Consider the following 21826-nt stretch of genomic DNA (forward strand, 5'->3'; position numbering starts at 1 on the left):
AAAAAGTCATAGTATAGTATGTCGTCCAAAATAAGTAAAAAATGTCATAGTATAGTATGTCGTCCAAAATAAGTAAAAAATGTCATACTATAGTATGTCTTCCAAAATAAGTAAAAAATGTCATAGTATAGTATGTCGTCAAAAATGACAACAATACATCCCAAGGTTGCAGAGAATAGTTGTTCCAAACAGGACTTGAACCCCAGTCTCTTGTATGAAAGGCAAGAGTTTTACCACTTAACCAACTTCGTGGGCTCATTTTGCTGTATGTTGTCCTACATGACACTAAAACATCATAGTATAGTATGTCGTCCAAAATAAGTCAAAAAATGTCATAGTATAGTATGTCGTCCAAAATCGGTCAAAAATCATAGTATAAAATAAGGTTTCCAAAATAAGTAAAAAAAAGCTGGCAGTATGCATGCGTCATCCAAAATAAGTAAAATGCTCAGTATAAAAGTATACCGCCCAATCAGTCGTAAAAGTCATAGTATAGTATCGCCCAAAATTGGCCGCAAAACGCCATCAGACAGTATGTCAGCCCAAAACCAGTCACCTATAGAATGTCCAAAATCGTCAAAAGTCATAGCATAGCATGTCTTCCAAAGTCAGTCAAAGTCATAGTATAGCAGTATGTCACCGCCCAAAATACGTAAAAATTTCAGTGTAGTATGCGTTCTTCCGCCCGTGAAAATCAGTCAAAAGCCAAGTAGTGGCTAGCACATGTCGCCCAAAATGTACCATAGTATAGTATGTTGTCTAAAATCCGCTAAAAGTCATAGTATAGTATGTCGTCTAAAATAAGTAAAATGGTATATAAAAGTATACAAAATCGCAGCGTCAAAACGCTGCTATAGTATAGTATGTCGTCCAAAATCAGTCAAAAAAGTCATAGTATAGTATGTCGTCCAAAATCGGTCAAAAACGTCATAGTATAGTATGTCGTCCAAAATAAGTAAAAAATGTCATTGTATACTATGTCGTCTAAAATCGGTCAAAAAAGTCACAGTAAAGTAAAGTTATTATTTCCTGAGATGTAAAATGTTCTTGTCTCTCAGCTGGAGTCATAGCTCCTCTTCCAGGAGAAATCTTAACAGTCTTATAAATCAGCTGGATATACACTAAATGACACTAAAACATCATAGTATAGCACGTTGTCCTAAATCACCCAAAAAATTCTTAGTATAGTATGTCCTTCAAAATAAGTCAAAAAAGTCATAGTATAGCATGTCTTCCAAAATCAGTCAAAAAAGTCATACTTTACTATGTCGTCCAAAATAAGTAAAAAATGTCATAGTATAGTATGTCGTCCAAAATAAGTAAAAAAAGTCATAGTATAGTATGTCGTCCAAAATAAGTAAAAAATGTCATAGTATAGTATGTCGTCCAAAATCGGTCAAAAATGTCATACTATAGTATGTCGTGCAAAATCAATCAAATAATTCATACTATAGTACGTCGTCCAAAAATAGTCAAAAAAATCATACTATAGTATGTCGTCGTAAATCAGACAAAAAGTCATAGTATAGTATGTCGTCCAAAATCAGTCAAAAAAGTCATAGTATAGTATGTTTTCCAAAATCAGTCAAAAAAGTCATAGTATAGTATGTCGTCCGAAATCTATTAAAAAAGTCATAGCATAGTAAGTAAAAATGCCGGTATAGTATACCGTCCAAAATCAGTCAAAAGTCATAGCATAGTATGTCGTCTAAAATTGGTCAAAACGCCGGGCAGTATAGTATGTCGCCCAAATCGTCAAAAGTCATAATAAAAGTATGTCAGTTCAAAATCGGGTCAAAGTCATAGTATAGTATGTCGTCCAAAATCGGTCAAAAACATCATAGTATAGTATGTCAGTCCAAAATCTGTCAAATAAGTCATAGTATAGTATGTCGTCCAAAATCAGTCAAAAAAGTCAATGAAAGTATGTCATCGGTCAAAAAAGTCATAGTATAGTATGACTTTTTTGACGATTTTGGACGACATACTATACTATGACAGTTTTTTTACTTATTTTGGATGACATACTATACTATGACTTTTTTGGGTGATTTCGGACGACGTGCTATACTATGATGTTTTAGTGTCATGTAGGACAACATACAACAGAAACAGTCCATAAGGTTTGACATACTATAACGTTTGTAGTAATATCCTGTACCTTCTCTAGTCAGAAAACATCTTGTGCAGTTATTTCTTCCGTATTTGGTCAGCTGGTGAAATTGTGTTCAATATTGCAGTTCTTGATTATCGAGAGCATAGGGAAGAAGGTGCTGCTGTTCAGAGGATACATGATTGTGTCTGTGATGCTGGTCCTCATCACCATCACTCTGTCCCTGCAAGTGAGTTACCACTAAATCATTGACTGCAGTATAACTCTCCATATTATCATGCTCAAAACATAAGTAACAGTAAATTAAATCACATCACTCATAAATTTAAGAAATCAACAGATTATATTTTTTTTCCCCAGGATTACGTCTATTGGATGCCATACTGCAGCATGGTCCTCATTTTCTTATTCATTGTGTCTTTTTCTTCGGGACCAGGTATGATTACCTATATGTAATAATAGATGTATTTTATATAATGAATGAAAAGTAAGTCAATTGAAATAAAATACCTCCTATGAAACAGCGCAACATGTACCAGAGAAACACATTATGAATACGATTAATAAGAACATAGATTAACTCTACAGAACGTGCTGATATAGGAGTGTGCATAATATTGTTATGTGTAGTTAATCAAGGATTTAAGGGTCCACTGTGTAAGAATTTGAGTTTTGCAGATTGTGATCTGAGGACCCTTCCAGTCACTCCTTCATTCTCAAGTGTGTGGGGAAACTACAGTGGCCTTTACATACCAGAAAGGATGTTTATTTACCCAATTCTTTATTTGGGTATTAAGTTCCTGCTTCAAAATGTATTAACACACATCGATTGTTCAGGCTACCGTACAAACATGGCAAGCACAAGATGGCGGTCTCCAAAAAGCAAGGCCCTTTGCCTTGAGTACATATGAAAACTGAAACGTTTGCACTCTTAAACTAACATACTTATACTTATGGGAAGTAGAGTCAACCTCTGTGAATATACTATTAAATGTTACACATTGGACATTTTATTATTTCCTGACATGTAAAATGTTCTTGTCTCTCAGCTGGAGTCATAGCTCCTCTTCCAGGAGAAATCTTAACTCAGTCTTATAAATCAGCTGGATATACACTGGCCTGCACTCTCAACTGGACAAGCCTGTTTTTGTTGGGGATGGTCTTCCCTTTCATTGTAGTAAGCACCATTTCTTTCTCTATGAAAACTGTTGGACTGAAGGTGAATTGTGTTAACACTAACTCACACATTTAAAATCCTTCTTTTTCCAGCGGTATCTGGGTGCCTTCTGCTTTCTCATATTTCTGTTCTTCTGCATGCTCTGTGGTCTGTACACGAGGTTCAATGTTCCTGAGACCAAGAATAAAACGGCACTGGAGATCGCTGCAGAGTTTGAAAAGATGCACACCAAAAAATCCCCAGAACCAGACGTCGGTGTAATCAAAATATGTGAGAGTAAACTCTGACTCTATTCAAATAAACCGGCAATCATGTGGCTGCATGAATTTGCTTTGTTTATGTGTGTGTATTGTATGGTTATATTTGTGAGGACTAAAAACAATGTATAAACTGTGAGGGCATTTTGGGAAAATGGGTTAGACATGGACCATTTTAGCTGTTTTTTCAGGCTTCATCCATTTAATGCAACTATATAGTTATTTCCTACTAAATAAAGTTTCCATTCAACATTGAACTCCTCAAATCATTCCATTATTTGACAGCTAGTTACTTAAAGGTTGCACTTTAAAGGTTGTGGACTTTGAATCATTAAGTGATACCTACTCATGACATTGGAAACAAACATTAATGATGATTAATGATGAGTTCATCATTAGTTATGACAATATCACCTCATGATTAATGAATCATTATCATCATCGTTAATAATTAGTTGATATGTCGAGTGCTTTGTAAAATTGTTTTAAAAAGCACTATACAAGTTTATTGTTGTTGTTAAAATATTATAGCATAATACAAAGACAGAAATACCTTTGTGACTGACAAATATAGATTTAAAGTTTGACCGTTAAAGTTCACAACCTTGTCATACTGTAATACTGTAAATCAGACATTTTTATTGTACAGTTTTAGAGAAAATTCAAGTTAAATGTACCATATTTGCACTTTTTAAGCAAAGAAATATCAATTTTAAGATCTGATAAAAACAGGTAACTAGGTCATGTTCAGGACATCTAAGACTACTATCATACTGTACATTTGCCTGTAAATTTTTACTGTACAGTTTTAGATACATTTCATATGAAGTGTCCCATATTTGCACTTTTTAAGCAAAAAATTATGCATATTTTTAACCCAACAGTGAATTAGTTAAAGTAAGCTGGCAGCAGTAAGACAGTGAGCTAAAATTAATAAAAGATTATTTTTACGTGTATGTTTGTTTCATTCATGGATTCTTAACAAAATGTGAAATTCCTTCCAAATGTAGATAAGTTATATTCCTGATATTTGCTTGTATGAAATTACACACTAAGATCTTCACATATTTCTGCAGGATTATGTCAAAGCTTTTTGGTGAAATGTAACCAAATGAGTTCATCATTATTCAAAAGAAGTGAAACATTCAGAACAGGACAGACTGACAGTACTCGGGGGGAAACTCCTTGTGTAATTACGCAAGCGCGCAACCCTCCAAAATGTGTGCGCCACTGATAAGACAATCTGCACGCACAAACGCTCCAAGTCTTGCTGGACGAATATTGGACAGATGCTGAGGGGGAGAGACTGAATGCGTGTGACACGCTGCCTTTGACATCACCGATGTTAAAAGTTAAAAGTCACAGGGAGGAGTTTGAGTCTGCACATTTAAACATGAAAACAACTTTCAGGTCCACGCCTTCAGAAGTGCCAGGCATTTAAGTTAATCTGCAATGAGAAACAAGTTTGAGTTTCCTGTGGACACATGAGTCACTGCGTCATCAATGGACACAATGGACACAGATGCCAGCAGCTGCCCAGAGAACAGCCAGAAGCAAGACTTTGACCAGAAGTAAGTTTAATTCATATTAATGAAACGACACATGAACTGAAGCTCAGCACTTTTTCAGCTCAGTGATACATTTACATGAACAAAAATAAGGGAATTTTTATTTATTTATTTATATATTTATTAATTAATTAATTTATTTATTTATTTATTTAACAGAATAAAAATTAGGTTTGTTGCCAGGTCAATATTAAAAGGTAAATTAAATAGAAAAGAGTTAGAGAAAGAGTCATTTCAACGGAGTGGATATAATTTAAAACAAAAGTGATTATAATTTAAAACAAAAGTGAATATAATTTAAAACAAAAGTGAATATAATTTAAAACAGAAGTCAGTGAAACATGAGACCTATAGTGCAAGTACAACATGAAAACTACAATCTAAATGGCTACTAATAGGAGTTTTCTTCGATTGCTGATGCTAATCTTTTGATATCAGTGCAGCCAGTGGCTATATTCATATATATATTTCTGGCCAAATACATTTACATTTTCCTCCATCTAATAAAACAGAATCCAAATTGACTTTATTGGCCAATGTATACATGCCTGGAATTTGATTCAGTTTTTTTAAATTCTCTGTATATTTACAAAAAAAAGGACAACAAAACTGAGCTTATAAATTAAACAATATGTATAACAATTGGTGTTAATGCAAGTAGTTAGAGATTAATAAAAACAAATGTGACACAAATGTGCTTAACAAAAATAAAAAAATGTCTCTGATCTGCATGTTGTGACTGCACTATAGTCTAAGTGAAAATAACGTATAAACTTAATTAAATACATGAAACGAGTTATTAAAAAAGCTAAATTGCCAAATACATTTAGAATGAAAACATAAAGTTTTACTGACTTGATGACTGAATTTATGTTTCTGAGAGCAAAATGTTAATTTGTTTTTTATAAAATGGCAAAATTGTCTCCATCAGTCAGCCTGAATGATGCCTACCCTTTATAACAGTGGTCACCAACATGGTGCCCTCGGGCACCTGGTAGCACGCGAGCAGCCAACGAGGTGCCCGTGGGCACATTTCACTTCACCTCACTTGCATGTATCCATATGATCACTGAGTAAAATGTCCTTGATATTGTTTATACAAACTGTGACAATCATTAGGAGTAAGCACTGGAATTAATGTGTATGCAATTGAATGCATAATATTCATCATTTAAATGGTAAATTGCACAAAATAATAAAAATGAATATGGTAGCCCTCCATATTATTCTCTACCCTTCAGGTAGCTCTCGGTCTCAAAAAGGTTGGTGACCCCTGCTTTATAATAATCATCTATATAATCAATCATTCTACTTTCAGAGCATTTTTCATGTGCTTCTACTTCAAATCCCATACTGAAACTGTGTCTCCCCAGCATCAGCCTCTCTTGCTCCTTGCCAGTTTTTATTTGCTAGATTGATCTCAGGAGGAAGATCCTTGATGCTTGGCAGCAGCACACTTACCAAACAAGAGCTCGCAGGTGAATTATTTACCGCAACTCTATATGGATGAACTGTCAGGGAGTGTTGAGCTGGACACGCTGCAGATAGGCCTCTCCGTCTCTGTCAGGGTGTCACTGATAAAGAGGAGTGACATAGGAGACCAAGTACAGATGCACCGAAAAAAACACACATCACACATCTTTGAGTTTCCTTTTGCTCGATACCCTGCTTGTAATGTCTGCTGCTATCTGAACATTTTGGAGCTAATTGAGAGTCATGATAAAATCTCCTGACTCCACCCAGCATCACTGCTGCTCCTGCTGTAGGGTCTTGGTGAGGCAGGACTAAAGGAACTTTAGGTAACTCAAGTCAAAGTTTAGATAAGTTTTTTTTTGTTTTTAAATGCTATTAAAGTAAACACAAATCAACAAGAAAGGGGTATTTACTTTCATTTTACCTGATTGCTTTGTTTATTTATTTACTGATAAGGATTAACATGACCTCAGCCTTTTGCAGAGGTGGAAAGAGTACTGACATATTCCACTCAAGTAAAAGTACCACTGTTTTGATAAAATTTTACTGACGCACAAGTAAAAGACGATGACGACGTAAAAGTACTGGTCTAAAAATATACATAATAATAAATATAAAGTAAAAAAAAGGGGGGGGGGCACAAATCTCACATTAATTGTTTTTAATTAAAGGCAAACCTTTACAAATTAAATTGCTGACAAAATAAAAGTATGTGCACACATAATGTATCAGTCAAAATGGGTCAAAGGTCACAAATGCGTTCACTTCCTCACTCACTCCGGGACCTTAATTAGCGCCAATTCACCTGTCCTCATCATTCACTGCTTCACATTCATCATATTTAATTTGTTTCAATTTAATTTAAATGTGAACAAATTTAGACCAGCTTTTAGTCAATATCAGATGTGATCTAAAACGTAGCGAAGTAAAGTTCATCCAAAAAAAAAACTTAAGTAAATGTAAAAATTACAAATTGTAACAATGATTTTCAAAAGTACAAAAGTACACAAAAAAACCTACTCAGTTACAGTAACGCAAGTTAATGTAATTCATTACTTTCCACCTCTGGACGTTTGTGCTAGGACATACTGAGAGAATAATGCATTCAAACAAATCCACCACAGAATTAATGTGGAGCACTGGAGCCCAAAAACATGAAACCTATCTTTGTGGGCACATTTTGGTCTGGGCCTCACAACTTTAAAAGGCTTTTTCAGGGTTAAGACCTGGTTTACGGTTGGGTTTAGGTTAGGGTTAGGGTTGGGGTTAAGGTTAGAGACTTAGTTGTGATGGTTAGCGTTAGGGGAATATTATTATGTCAATAATGTGTACCTGTTATTACTTATGTCGTAGGGACCTAAATCTATGGTCCCCATAATGTAATTTACTACATTTTAAGGTGAAGACATGTTTTAGTTACATTTACTACATTCATTCACAAAATGAATTCAATGTTTGTTTTCTGTTTTCTTCATGTTGCGTTTGATCCCAGGATTTTCGTGAACAGAAGTCTGACGTTAGAAAACGTCAAGTGCTATGGCTTTGACATGGACTACACACTGGCAGGTACTTAATGATGGTCTGGCATGTTAAAATGTTCTCTCTGCTGCAGCGCGTCACACAGGATTCACTGGCTTTACTGTGTGTGTGTGTGTGTGTGTGTGTGTGTGTGTGTGTTTTCAGTCTACAAGTCTCCTGACTACGAGAGCCTGGGCTTTGAGCTGATAAGAGACAGAATGGTGTCAATTGGTTATCCTCACGAGATTCTGCGTTACACGTATGACCCCAGCTTCCCCACACGGTTAGCTCCCTTATCTACCATAACTGAAGAACATGAGTTACAGTGACCTACTCTACATGTATGTGTTTAATGGAAACACTAAATAATGTTATCAACAATGCATGGTTATTTATTTCCTTTCTAAATATTAGGATACATTAAACATTAAACCAATATAAAAACATCATATATTTAATTTAAAATGATATAGCAAGCATTCATTTCTATTTTACTTATTTATATTAGAACTACTACTACTACTACTAATAATAATAATAATAATATTCAAAACAAGTTTACAAAGTGTCTTACAACCAAATTATGCAATTAAATACATCAACATGTTTAAATGAAATATGCAAAAATGATCAAATCTATTAGCTAATAATTAGGTAAAATTACCTGATGTTTAATTAATTATTAATGAATGATTAATAACATAAACATATCATTACGTAATCATTAATGAATGATTACTTAATAATTACCTAATTATTAGTTAATCTTCTTAAAATCTTTTCCAAAATACACATAATACATAAAATAGTGACAACAAAAAACATGAAAAGTCACCAACAAGGCATCAGTATTTATGTCCCCCCCCCCCCAAACATTAGGATTAAACCATTTAGTTAAAACAATAATAATGATAATAATAATAATTGTAATTTAAACGTTTTGAAAATGAGTTGTTTGTCTAAATAACCTTGTTGTCTTTTCCCGCCTGTAGTGGTTTAGTGGTTGACACCACATATGGGAACCTCCTGAAGGTGGACTCCAATGGAAACATTCTTGTCTGTAGTCATGGCTTCCTCTTCCTCAAAGGGTAATGCAGAACCTTTTAATTTAGTTAGTTTAGTTTAGTTTTTTGGGGTGGATGTATACATTCCTAGAAGTTATGCCACATCTCAAAGAGATCTCAAATATCCAAAAACAACACCAGAAGAAAAAAAAAGATATCTCAAACAGAATTAAAAGGGATGAGTTTTCCACCTCACTTTGTCGTTCTCTTTGCCATCATTTGTGTTACAGTCTGTATTATTACATTATATTATATTATATTATATTAACTTGTCCTGTGTTTAACAGTGATGACATCGACAAGTATTATCCCAACAAATTCATTCAAAGAGGTGACACTGACCGCTTCTACATCCTCAACACACTTTTCAATCTGTCAGGTATTTGTTTTTTATGTGTTTTTATACATATACATGGAATTACATACAGTATATAAAAAACAATCACAATAAAGTCTTAGATGATTTGAAACACCGGGATTTGCTTTGTTTAACACTAGTTAAACAACGAAATATGACCCAAATACACACAATGGTGTGTCATATCTCAGTGTTTGCACAGAGCACAAACCATTTATCAATATATAATGAACCGCTGTTAATCTACATTTAAATTTTTTTATTACATCTATTTTCAAATCAATCCTTTTCATTACTTTTTGGATTTTAATCTTTTTATTTTATAAACTTTTTTATCTTCTCACATTTAAAAAAAAATCTCTTGCCTAATTTTAGTTGAAAATCTAACATTTCCCTGTGTAATTTCTTTTCACGACATGTAATTTCTTTTCTTTTCACGACATCTCTGTAGATTTACTCCTCCATTAGTACGTTGATACATTGTCTTGTAAAAAAAAATTATATGTATATATATATATATATATATATATATATATATACATGTATAATATAAGTATATGCTATTTTTTAGCTTACTGTAGTGTTTCCTTGCAGAGACGTATCTCTACGCTTGTCTCGTGGACTTCTTCACCAGATGCAACAGATACACAAAGTGAGTTTTATTCCATTTATGAGAGTTAACAAACCTTTCTTCTACTTTTACTTCTGTAAAAGTGTAAATAAAATAAATTCACAGATGAATTGGCTGTAAACAAAATCTCTCTCTCTCTCTGTGCAGCCTCCTGAAAGGTTACCAGCACGGCGACTTGTTAATGTCTTACAGAACAATGTTTCAGGACGTTCGAGGCGCGATGGACTTCATTCACAACACAGTGAGACATGAATTATAATTATGATTTTTTAATGATGAAGTTTGATTTGACAAATCATGAACTCTGTGTGCTGTGTAGGGAATCCTCAAAGAAAAAACCATTAAGAATTTGGACAAGTATGTTCTCAAAGATGTGAGTAAACTGATCATTTTGAGCACCAAAAGAAATGTATTTTATGTTTGACAAAAAAGCGGCAGCAATCTTGAACCCATTGTTTCTTCACAGGAAAAAATCCCTGTGCTCTTGTCTCGGATTAAAACAGTGGCCAAACTCTTTATTGCCACTAACAGTGACTACAAGTACACCGAGGTGAGTGTCTAACGTGTTGTTTTCCATCATCGTTAAAGAAAATAAAGTGGGAACGTTCAAAATGAATCTCACATTTTTCTATTATTATTTCTCATCAAGGCTATTATGAAATACCTGCTTGAAGGTTCTGTGACGGTAAGACAGTATTTATTAACTTTGATTTAAATACATTTACACATTTATGTCAAATTAAAGATGATCTTCAGGTTTTAAAGTGATCAGAGCACCCTGACTTTCGGTTTTGCCAGATTTTTTAAACATAAATTAGATGCTGCACTTCTACTCGTTTGTATTTAATATGTGGCGCTTTTTTACTACCTGCTCTGGTGAGGTTCCAAGCGAGCTGAGCCACTAAAAATGTGACGTTGACAGACTGCTGGTCACTGATTGGTCAGAGAGTGTCGTCAATAGAAGAGTCAGGAGCGCGACGTCCGACACGAGAATCAAATGCCGTACAATGCCGAACTGTAGATCAGATTTTTAATTAATTCTTTTTAATTAACTGATTCTAGTGATTCAGTTACACCGAGAACAACTGCTTAAACATTAAAAGAATTGACCTTATGTCAGCAACAGTTGGAGATTGAGTGTGAAAGTGTGTCTGCTCTACAGCAGCAGTAGAAAATAATGACTGGATCAGAGAGGAGATAACAGAGTGACAGAAACGGACAGTAAAAAGTTTCTCCACAGACAAAGTGTCTGTGATGGTCCGTCATAAAATAAGGAACATAAGGAACCATTTACCTGATAAACTGCACATTACATAGGCTACATACTGTAACCCCCATTCACTACACATTTTCACTTGAGAAGATGCAGTTTTTACTGTTTTACAATAGTATTTCTAAGTATGTAACTTTCTTTCATCCAGATATGAGTTTGAAAATCGATATAATTGTATAGATGAAGAGGGCCTGAGTTTTATTTTCCCTTATACAAATCTTCATTAGTGGACTAATCTGTATTTTTTCTGTCATGGATTTGCACTAACCTGTGTGTTCCTTACTTTTATCTATCAACTTTTATCAGACCAAATACAGACCAAATCTTTATTTTACGGAACTGTTGGCAACCCTAAGTGATGCTGTTGCTGTTTACCTCGTTTCCTTAATGTCACGATGACACATCGGGGTCATTTGATGTAATTTTTTCTGTAGCGTGCAAGTCCCAAAGATTGCTGGCGCTCCTTCTTCGACCTCATTGTTGTGGACACCAAGAAGCCGCTGTTCTTCGCCGAGGGCACTGTGCTGAGACAAGTGGACACGGTACGTCACAGTCCATCACTCATGTTCGTGTTGACCCCCAGCAGCTTTTGGTAACTCGGTGTATTTTGGAGACAGGACACGGGAAAGCTTCGGATTGGGACGTACACTGGCGATTTACAGCATGGGACTGTTTACTCAGGAGGTGAGATTAAAGAGCAGATTATTTCTTCCTCTTACAGATTTGAGTATTTAAAGGTTCAGTGTGTAACATTTCTGGGGGGTAGAAACAAAAAGTTGTTGTAATTCCTCACACCATACGTTACGTTTCCTCACTGCAGGATCCTCGGACATGGTCTCTGACCTGCTGAATGTCAAAGGTAAAGAAATCCTCTACGTTGGAGACCACATCTTTGGCGACATCCTCAAATCTAAGAAACGTCAGGGCTGGAAGACTTTCCTGGTCGTGCCGGAACTCACCAAAGTGCTGAGCGTGTGGGAGGAGAAGAAAAGTAAGAAGAAGTGCATGACGTTGCATTATCTTCTCATTGTGATTTGACTGTTGTTGTGAAGTTGTGCTGATTTTCTTGGTTTTCTGCAGATGTGTTTGATGAGCTCAAACGTCTCGACATCTTCTTGGCTGAACTTTACAAGTGAGTTGATGTCCATCTCGACGTTTATCTCATATATTACTCACATATCACAGCAGTTCTAATGTGTATAAGTCCTTAGTAAACAGTTCATTTGGTGAATCACTTACTCATTATAACCCATGATGTTATTTTTCTTTAAAAATATGAAGTATTTTTCACATACAGTATGGTCCTTGAAGGGTTGCCAAGTTATTGAAATGGCCATGATTTCCATTGCCACTAGATGGCACACTGACACCAACATCTCAGACTTAACACCCTCTCCTTACACAAGGCCATTACCCCTCCCTCCCCCTTTCCTGCTCCCTGCAGGTTGTTGTAAAGCCACTAAACACACAATGAAAAGCAAATATTATTAAAGTTTAGTCCCATCATGGTCAGTGCTTATGTCAGTGTCTGAGTCACTTGGTAAAGGTGTGAATTTGAGACTTGGTTTTGTCAACAAATGTTTAGCATAGTTAATGTTCTGTTCTGGTTAGCAGCAGCTGATATCATAACTGTCGTCTGTGTTTGTGGTTTGAAGACACCAGGACAGCAGCAGTCGAGAGCGTCCAGACATCAGTGCCATTCAGGCACGGATGAGGGTGAGCGCCACATTCTCCACTGACGTATTTATTTAACATAGTCATATGTGTATGAACAAACTATTAAGGGAACTTGATGAATTACATTTTAGATATTTGCTGATATAAATTGTATAATGTTTGACAACAAAATAATTCCAGGGAAACAGAAAAGCCAAGGGATGGATTTAAAATCACGCAGAAAATCAAGGTTTTTTTGAGAAGTGTATATGAGCAGAGGAGATTTTAAATTCAAAGAATCTTTCTCTTGTCAGGAGGAAACATGTTAAAGCTGAGGTTAGTTTGTTGAGTTTCATGTGCAGACTTTGTTAAACTTACTTATTAGGCTTTGAGATCACGACTTTCTGTTCTTAGTTCTTCTCAACAGATGCACTCATTTCATATGCGACAGATGACCCGAGGCGATCTCTCCCGGTGTTCTATCAGACTCTTGTCCTTTTTAAAGGAATATTTCACCGATTTACATTTCGCTTTGTATTATTGGAATAGGGTTAATATTTGTGAAAAATTGTGCTTCCCAACTTCAGTGTCTCCTTGTGTCGAGAAATCTCTTCATTCCTTTTTTTTTGTGACATGTCCACCAGTGACACTTGGTCAGAGGCTTAGAACTGCAACGCTAATTCCGCACTTTTTAGACCCACTCATAGGGGGCGGGAATGTAAACAGTGTCCGCCATCTTTGCTAACAGTTAACGCTAACAGGACCAAGTGTCACTGGTGGGCACGTAACAAAGAAAAGAATGTGGATATTTCTCAACTCAGGGGAAACTGAGGTTGGGAAAGCACAATTTTACAAAAATGCTATCCCTATTCTCGTAATACAAAGCCTAATGCAAATCGGTGAAATACTCCTTTAGGTTTCTCGACACTTGTCGCCTTTCAGAAGAGACCGTTATGTAGGAGTAGACGCAGTGGAACAGCCAATAGTGTGTTGACATTATTTTCTCGCAGCGCTCGTCTCTTACGTGGATGTGTGCTGGTGCCCGCAGGTGCTGACCCACAGGATGGACATGGCGTACAGTCAGATGGGCAGCCTCCTGCGCAGCGGCTCCAGACAGACGCTGTTTGCCAGTCAGCTGATGCGTTACGCAGATCTTTACTCCTCTACCTGCAGTAACCTGCTGCATTACCCCTTTAATTACCTCTTCTTGGCTCCACCAGTCCTGGTCAGTCATGGAGCACGTGCGCTGAAAAGAAACACACACGTACACTGTCATGGCGGTCGATTCATCCTCTCACTCTCATGCTTTCAGATGCCTCATGAAGTCACAACTCAGAACTACGACTTTGGTTCGTCACAGATACCCACGGTCACCAACCACACCATCGGAAACTGAGGTTACTATTATCGTGATGATTTTTATTTGACCTGTACTGGCTTTTGTTGATTTGTTTACCTTTAAATTATGAATCGTTAACATTTTTCCTCCTCTTGCTGTGACAAAGACAAACTGACAAGACGAGAGAGGAACATGTGAAGACAACACAGAGATTTTATCACAGACAGTTCTCACTTTTGAGGGCGGCTACATTTAGCCTGGAGCAGGGGCGTGCATAGACGTTTCAGGTGGGGGCTCGAGGGAAAAAAAGGACACCCCCAAAAATGCAATTTCCTAGCATTATTACTCACTTTTAATTGAGAATTAATAATAATTAAACGGGACACATTAAAAAGTATAAATCCAACCATTTTCTACTGATTTAGCCTCTACTTAAGAGTTTCCAAAGACAGGGTACAATCTGGACAGGTCGTTAATCCGTCCCAGGGCCCACATTAGAAATTAACGTATGAAATTAGAAGTATTAATAATGATTCAAGATGACTTTGAAAAGGAGGTCAAAAGGGCAGGTGCTTGAGCACCACCTGGGTTCTGTCTGTGCACGTCCACAACCTCGGTATCAGCTGCAGTAATGGCTCTAAAAACAACTAAAGCACTGCTTCACCTACTGGATATGGAAAGCAATAACATGTAACGTTTACCAGACTAACTCATACATTTTATTATTCTAACAAAAAACGAGATTTTTTTTTTCTCCTTCATGCGTATTTTTTCGTTTTCTGATGTAGATGATTTGTTTAACTGTTTTTATGAACTAACTTTACTTACTTGTTTGAGCATTTCTCTGTGGAATTAATTTAATAAACCTTCGTATTATTTTGTTCTCGTCGTCGTCACTGAAGCGCGATGACTTTCACAACGTGTGCAGGTGTGTAGGGTGACGGAAACAAGTCCCTCAAACACATGCACTGTCTTCAGTGGGTTGCGTTAGATCCTTATGAAAGCTGGGGGATACAGAGAGAAAGAAAGTAAATATTTATTTTATTTCATTCTTGAAAGATAATAGATAAAAGAACCATTAAAAATGAAGACAAAATAATCCAAAACAAGAATGAAAAAGAAGGTTTATTTACAATAACAATAAAGTAATGTTAAGTGAACATGAGCTCCTTTAAGAGTAACTTAAAGGAGCTCTACTTCTTTAACAACTGTTTATTTTGTAAAAAGTCGTTCCAGTAAAGACTGACTCTGTTTTCTACAACACCATCACGATCTAGGACACCGCAAACAATAACCTGTTTAAGCAGGAGAGTAAATAAAACCTGAGCAGCAACAACTAAAAATAAAAGTTCCCTTTAATGTGTGAACCCTCCCTTTATGGTGTCTTTTTCTGCAATATGGGTGTTGTCCACTGGGTGGCAGTAAATCACCTCTGCAGCAGACCTGCAGGTCAATTTACAGTTAATGTGTGAACTGAATAAAGAAAAAATAATCATTTTAATCAATGTAAACAAGCTTAAACATCTCCCTGAATAATTACTTTAATACACATTTTCACACAAATCTCTGTGGAATAAAGTAAACAATGCTGTAGATGCTTCACCTAAAAAAACAACTATATTTCTGTTTATTTATTTTTAAGTTTATTCGGCTCTTGGGACAAACAAATGCTGAGCAGCGTCTTCACTCGTCAAACATAAAAAAAAAGCAGTAAAAAGCACTAAAAATATGTGATATTTGTGCTGCTTTTAACACGTGAACCCTGGTATGCGCTCGCACACACACATGGAAACACACACAAACCTGTGAATTATTGTGGGACACACACTCTGTATTTATCTCTTGTTCTCTCTCGTTGGTTCAGACAGTCCTGCTCTCATGAGAGCTAAACCTTTATCAAGAGACAGCGGAGAGGAATGTGTTCTCTCTCTCTCTCTCTCTGTCCCCCTTTCCTTTTCTTCCTCTCGTTCTCTCTCCACACACACACACACACACACACACACACACACACACATCTTATTGTATTATATCAGTGCTCACATGTGTTTATATATAAGCTGTGAATTTTTTTCCCCCCTCACAGGAAATGATGCATTGTTCTGGTGGAGCTTAAGTGTGAAAATCCTCACAGTTTTCCTGCTGTGCTCTCATTTACATCTGACTGCATGTATATATGTATATAGTGCATGCATCTCACACCACTCTGCAGCAAATCTACAGCTGAAAATCAAGAGAAATGTCAGCCATCACGATGAAGCTTTAACCCTTTCATTTACTTCCCTCTTAAGCCATTGGAGGACAAAGTGTCCACCTCCAAAAACTGCTATAAAACTAAGTACAGATTCATATTTCTTTCCACTATCTTTGGCTTAATCTTTTAATCATCTTCAGTCCTGATCAAAACTATCAAATGTCTGTACTTTATAATGTATGTTTAAATGTAAGCATTTAACCGTTTAAATGCCAGTTTAAACGGCATTTAAACAGCATACAGAATGAACACTTGAAGCTAATATTTTGTATGAAAAAACTTAAGCATCAAGTACTTAAACTGACATTTAAAGTGTTAAACTCTTCAAAAATGATTGAATGTTTGGTAGTTTTGAGCAGGGCTGAAGTATATTAAGAGATTTATGCAGACAAATGCTATTAAAAAAGATATTAATCTGTAATGTTTTCATAATTGGAAGTGGACATTTTTGTCCTCTAATGACTTCAGTAAAAAAAAACAAATTCACAGTAGTCTACTGATCTATAAGAAAAATTTTAATTGGAAGAGAGAGACTTTCTTACCAAAAATGGGCCATACACACAGGAGAATGACCAAATGGACAAAAATGTCCAACTAAAAAGGTCCAATGAGTAAAACTTGACACCTGATTGTATGAGCTTCAGGATCAGATCAGGAGCCATGTCAGCTCTACAGAGGACGCCATTTTGGACCACCATGTTTTTACAGTAGCCCACAGTGGACAAACTTAACATTCTTTTCTGTTTGGATGTTAACTGAAGGCTATACAAAGTCTCTCCAACACACTTGGGAGGGAAAGGTGAGGTGAAAGATATTCAAAGTTTCTACATCTTACACACTGTGTGCCTTTACCTTCTGCCAGTGGAAGTCTTTAGACCATGTCAGACTTCCTGCAGCAAAGTTTTTGCTCTTTATATAAATAAATAAAACATGACAGGAAGTCCAAATTAGGAAACACCCTCATGCATTCATTGGCACCGCCTCCTTGTGCACACACATGTTGCCTCGATGATTTAATTTCCTGAATGACGGCTATTTCAGTTTATTTGGATTTCCCTTGTCTTTGTCTGCTTGTCACCTGGATTTATTGTTGTTGTCTGGTTCTTTTTTAAAAAAAACAGATTTTGTTTTTTTTTTTTTTTTGCATTTTATTCACTTTGTGGTGTTTTGTTTTCTCACCTGCACAACCCCCCACCTCCATCTGTCCAATGTGTTTAATCTTGTTTGTTTTTAGATTAATTATCCAGTTTGATGTTTCCCAGTGCACAGGAAATAACCTCATATCTGATGTGTAATGACAAATAATAATAACATCTATCAGTGTTTTGCACAGTTTTTACTTGAGTCATTACTGGTAGAGAATTCTCCCTCTAGATATTTCTATTTATATACTTTCTAGGTAATCTAGGTTAATCTTCTGTGTTATTTTGATTTTTTTATAGATAAATAGACAGATAGATAGATAGAAAGATAGACAGATAGACAGATAGACAGATAGACAGATAGATAGATAGATAGAATATTTAAAAAGTGTGTTTCACTGTTCTGTATTTAAATCTCAGTGTCTGACGATGGTTTTTAGTCTTCAAAATGACAAACAGTTCTTTTCTCACTCTCAAATGGAAGCAGAAGCTCAGATCACACCCTTATCCATACAAACACACACACCTTTTTCACACTTTACACACAGAAACACAACACAACAGTGCAGTGTGACACAGGAGCTGACTTCTCATCAGGAGTGTGTACCTGTGCAGCAGAGGTGTGAAAGGCAACTGTGTCTAAACAACGCTGTTGTTTAATAAAGTTTCTCTCTTGCACAGGCAATAAATATTTTTGTTTACCTTCAAATGCTTAAGTGCTGCTAATAACACCTGCAGAAATGATGTGAACATGGAGGAATCTGATTATTATATAACAAAGTGTTAAGAGGTCCAGAAGTGATTTAAACCGAAGCAGACAGTGTTTGTGTTCCAGGGAGATAAACAGGTTTATACATATATAATAAACTTAATAAAATGGTGCAATATAAAACATCATTATTTTATATTTATCTTTGTTGGGGGGTTTGATCAGAGGCCTTCTTCAACTTTTCAGTCTATGTCACTTTATTTTCCACAAATACTATTCAAATAAACCTTTTGCAACTTATCATTTTCCAACTAATTTTCCCTTCTTTTCCCCTCTCATGTGATAAGTTTCTGGCTTTTTGAATGACACTTTTAAAACATGAACTTTGCTGTTTTTTTTTGTGTTTTTTTGTCGTTTAATAAATAGATTTCTCACTATAACAATGGAATGAGTTAGATCAAGTTTTTAAAAAAACTCATTCACATTTTTCACACTTTTCCGAAGTGTGAACCTTTTAAAAAAAAAACATGAATTCAACGTGATTCTATGATTTTTAGAAAAGTGTAAAGTGTGATTTACAAACAGATTAAATAAGTGTTTAACTTTTTTGTTTGTTTTCTTATTCTTAAAACAGTAGTGGGTGTCAAAGTCTGTACTACTTTTTTTTATCTGTAAACTAAGAAACATCAAATTTAACCTAAAAAAAAGTGTTTTCAAGAAAAACATAACTCAAAACATACATGTTATCTTTTTTTATTCAGGTGGAAGGTAACGGAAACAAATCATATTGATCATGATGAAAAACATTTCAGTAAAAACAAATAAATATACTTTTTTTTCTCCAAAAATTTCCCCCCAAAAGAAATAAAACAATTAGAGCCAGTGTAAAGAAAACACACCCACTCATGAAGAGCAGACCAATAAGCAGATTACGAAAAGATTTGTTTCACACAGTTTGTGAAAATGCACATTTCACTGATGTCATTTTGGTTTTTGTGTGTGTGTTTCCTCTGCTTTTTAATCTGTGGATCCTCTCATTTACATTCAAACACTGCTCTGACATGTTGGCTTCCAGTGCAGGAGCCTCGCTGCTCTATGCAGTCAGATAACTGCAGAAGCACCACCGTCCCCCATTCCACACATTCCAGGATTTCCCAGCAAGCATTGCAAGCAAGCCTAAACAAGTCACGTTCTTTACTCTGGGAGAATTTCACACAGTCAAGTGACTGAAGGTCTCCTTTGTTTTGGCTCTCCTTTATAACTAAATACACTTTAACACCTCAAGAATTTTACACACAAACCTGCAGGGATATATGTGCCATGCAGCACAGAGACTTACCCTGTTTTGTAATAAATAATTACTTGTGTCCTTTTTGCGGCAGCTTGTAACTGTGTCTGGACTGTGGTTAAACATTTCCACCCAGCAGCGAGGCCTGCCGGTGGTCATCAAAACAAACAAACCTCTTTACTCTCGCTCTCTCCCTCTCTCCCTCTGCTTTAGGGTTCAAACACGAGGCACACGGGAGCAGTGACACCTAATCTCAACATGGAGAGAGAGAGAAGAGAGGGGGAAAAATGCAAAGGTGGAGAGAAAGAGAGGGAGAGAGAGGGCCCTTGCTCCCTACATTCCTCCCAAATGTCCCCTCCCCCATCGACCTGCTACCACTGAGGATGCTCAAAAACACACATCACCCCCCAACACCCACCAACATTTCGTCCCCATCTGCTTATTTAACCATCACTGATGCACACACACCGTCCCAGTGTTTGGTGTGACAACAAAGCTACACGCACACACACACACACACACACACAGGTAAAAGAAAAAAACGGTGTAAATAAATAAATGAATGAATGAATGAATGAAGTTTATGCAAAAAAAAAAATTCACCGTGGAAAAAATAGAAGAAAAAAAGTGAAAATAGGGCCTGAATTAAAGGGAAATAAATTAGTTACGTAGGTTTTAATTTGGATTGGTTTAAAGTTGACTTTACAAAATAAGATGGAGAAACTAAATCAATATTATAGTTTTGGAAAGTTGATCCGTTTAAACCTCCACAGACAAAATATTTCAATATTCACTCTAGTGTTTGACTATATATTTACAGTTTTCTGTGTTTAGCTCACGCATGCTTACAAGTTAATAATAAACTTCATTTGCATATAGCACCACCAGGATTTCACCATAATAAAGAAGCAAATACAACAACAAAACACAACACAGGGTGGAATGAAAAGGGAAAAATCAAAGAGTGAAAAAAATAAACTTTGTAATAAAAGAAAAAAGATGCAAATAAAACGGTAAAATAAAACACAGGGTGGAATAAAACAATCAGGAGGTTAAAACCCTGTGTTAACTTTAAAATAAAGCACAACACTGGGTGGAATAAAACAGGAGCTAGTTGAAGGCTAGAGTCAAAAGTTTTAGTCGTCTTTTAAAGATATCTACACACACACACACACACGTGTCTGTAAACACTTTAGGAGCCTTTTGCTCTGACCCACCACCTGCTCTCAGATGTCACTTCCTCCTCCCTGCCCCCCACCCTTTATTTTGTTCTTTCTTACACACAAACATGAGTGAAACGAGCCCCTTTAGCGCCAGTTAAGTGTGAGCTGAGGCCAAATGCTATGACAATACTATTGCACTGCTAGAATGGATGGTACAGTAGTGCAACATTGTCAAAGCAGCTGACCTCAGCATGTGTCAGCACGTGGACATGGGGGGGTGGGGGGGGCAGCCATTCTTCACTGCCAAACTCCCAATTACACTCAAACGTAGGTGACAATAGTGTTTTGTCCAAATGTGAATTGAAATTGTATCCTTTAAAAAGAAAAAGAGCGAGAATGAAACGTTCAAATTGTGCTGAAATTTGAATTTGTTTCACGTGAATGGCTGAAACTTACACCTTCAAAATGTCTACATTTGTACAGAGACTCTCCATGCATGTGCGTTACAGGTTATAAGAGTTAAGGCAGTAACGGGAAGGTGTGGGTCTGTTTCATCAGCCAATGCCCTTTTAATATTGCACTGCTCCTCTCAGTGTCCAGTAGTGCAACAGAAAAAGGGCAGTGGACAACAACATGGACACCATCAGCATCCACAGCACATACTGACTCAACTGCCCCCCCCTAACATTTACATGGTGTCAACAACAATAATAATACAAACAAACAAACATTCTAAACTATCTTGTCACAGTACTTTAGAAAAACAAGAAGTGATGCAGCTGCATGAGAGGATAAACGTGGAAACTGTTTCTTAAAGGTGAAATAGTCTGGCACTAATAAGCGTTT

The 21826-nt window shown here is 36.2% G+C and overlaps 2 protein-coding genes across 4 annotated transcripts; both read left to right on the forward strand.

Annotated features, from left to right (window-relative positions):
• The first annotated feature begins 2119 nt into the window (after window positions 1-2119).
• On the forward strand, window positions 2120-3804 carry slc2a11l (solute carrier family 2 member 11, like). The gene is made up of 4 exons (XM_044012684.1): window positions 2120-2342; window positions 2474-2549; window positions 3163-3290; window positions 3383-3804. The coding sequence occupies exons 1-4, from the start codon at window positions 2292-2294 to the stop codon at window positions 3575-3577; spliced, it is 450 nt and encodes a 149-aa protein (XP_043868619.1). The 5' UTR covers window positions 2120-2291; the 3' UTR covers window positions 3578-3804.
• A 1119-nt stretch (window positions 3805-4923) lies between these two features.
• On the forward strand, window positions 4924-20244 carry nt5c2l1 (5'-nucleotidase, cytosolic II, like 1). Of its 3 annotated transcripts, none has more exons than XM_044012473.1 (18): window positions 4924-5118; window positions 8081-8154; window positions 8272-8389; window positions 9099-9194; window positions 9458-9549; window positions 10123-10180; window positions 10307-10400; window positions 10479-10532; window positions 10626-10709; window positions 10809-10844; window positions 11867-11974; window positions 12050-12116; window positions 12253-12423; window positions 12513-12564; window positions 13088-13148; window positions 14137-14313; window positions 14401-14485; window positions 20031-20244. In XM_044012473.1, the coding sequence occupies exons 1-17, from the start codon at window positions 5051-5053 to the stop codon at window positions 14482-14484; spliced, it is 1494 nt and encodes a 497-aa protein (XP_043868408.1). In that variant the 5' UTR covers window positions 4924-5050; the 3' UTR covers window position 14485; window positions 20031-20244. The 3 variants fall into 3 exon arrangements, with proteins under 3 accessions (XP_043868408.1, XP_043868409.1, XP_043868407.1); XM_044012474.1 differs by lacking the exon at window positions 20031-20244 and adding an exon at window positions 16511-17812; XM_044012472.1 differs by lacking the exon at window positions 20031-20244 and having other exon boundaries at window positions 14401-15794.
• The last annotated feature ends 1582 nt before the right edge of the window (window positions 20245-21826 follow it).

The sequence above is a fragment of the Solea senegalensis genome, linkage group LG21, assembly GCF_019176455.1.
Source record: "Solea senegalensis isolate Sse05_10M linkage group LG21, IFAPA_SoseM_1, whole genome shotgun sequence".
NCBI classification, from domain to species: domain Eukaryota; kingdom Metazoa; phylum Chordata; class Actinopteri; order Pleuronectiformes; family Soleidae; genus Solea; species Solea senegalensis.

What these genes read in the sequence shown, in the direction of transcription:
- nt5c2l1 (XM_044012473.1), top strand. Translation starts at nt 5,051, where the DNA reads ATGGACACAATGGACACAGATGCCAGCAGCTGCCCAGAGAACAGCCAG. An exon ending in AAGCAAGACTTTGACCAGAA is followed by an intron (nt 5,119 to 8,080) that starts GTAAGTTTAATT and finishes GTTTGATCCCAG; the next exon opens with GATTTTCGTGAACAGAAGTC. An exon ending in TGGGACTGTTTACTCAGGAG is followed by an intron (nt 12,117 to 12,252) that starts GTGAGATTAAAG and finishes TCCTCACTGCAG; the next exon opens with GATCCTCGGACATGGTCTCT.
- slc2a11l (XM_044012684.1), top strand. Translation starts at nt 2,292, where the DNA reads ATGATTGTGTCTGTGATGCTGGTCCTCATCACCATCACTCTGTCCCTG. An exon ending in GTCTTTTTCTTCGGGACCAG is followed by an intron (nt 2,550 to 3,162) that starts GTATGATTACCT and finishes CTTGTCTCTCAG; the next exon opens with CTGGAGTCATAGCTCCTCTT. An exon ending in TGGTCTTCCCTTTCATTGTA is followed by an intron (nt 3,291 to 3,382) that starts GTAAGCACCATT and finishes TTCTTTTTCCAG; the next exon opens with CGGTATCTGGGTGCCTTCTG.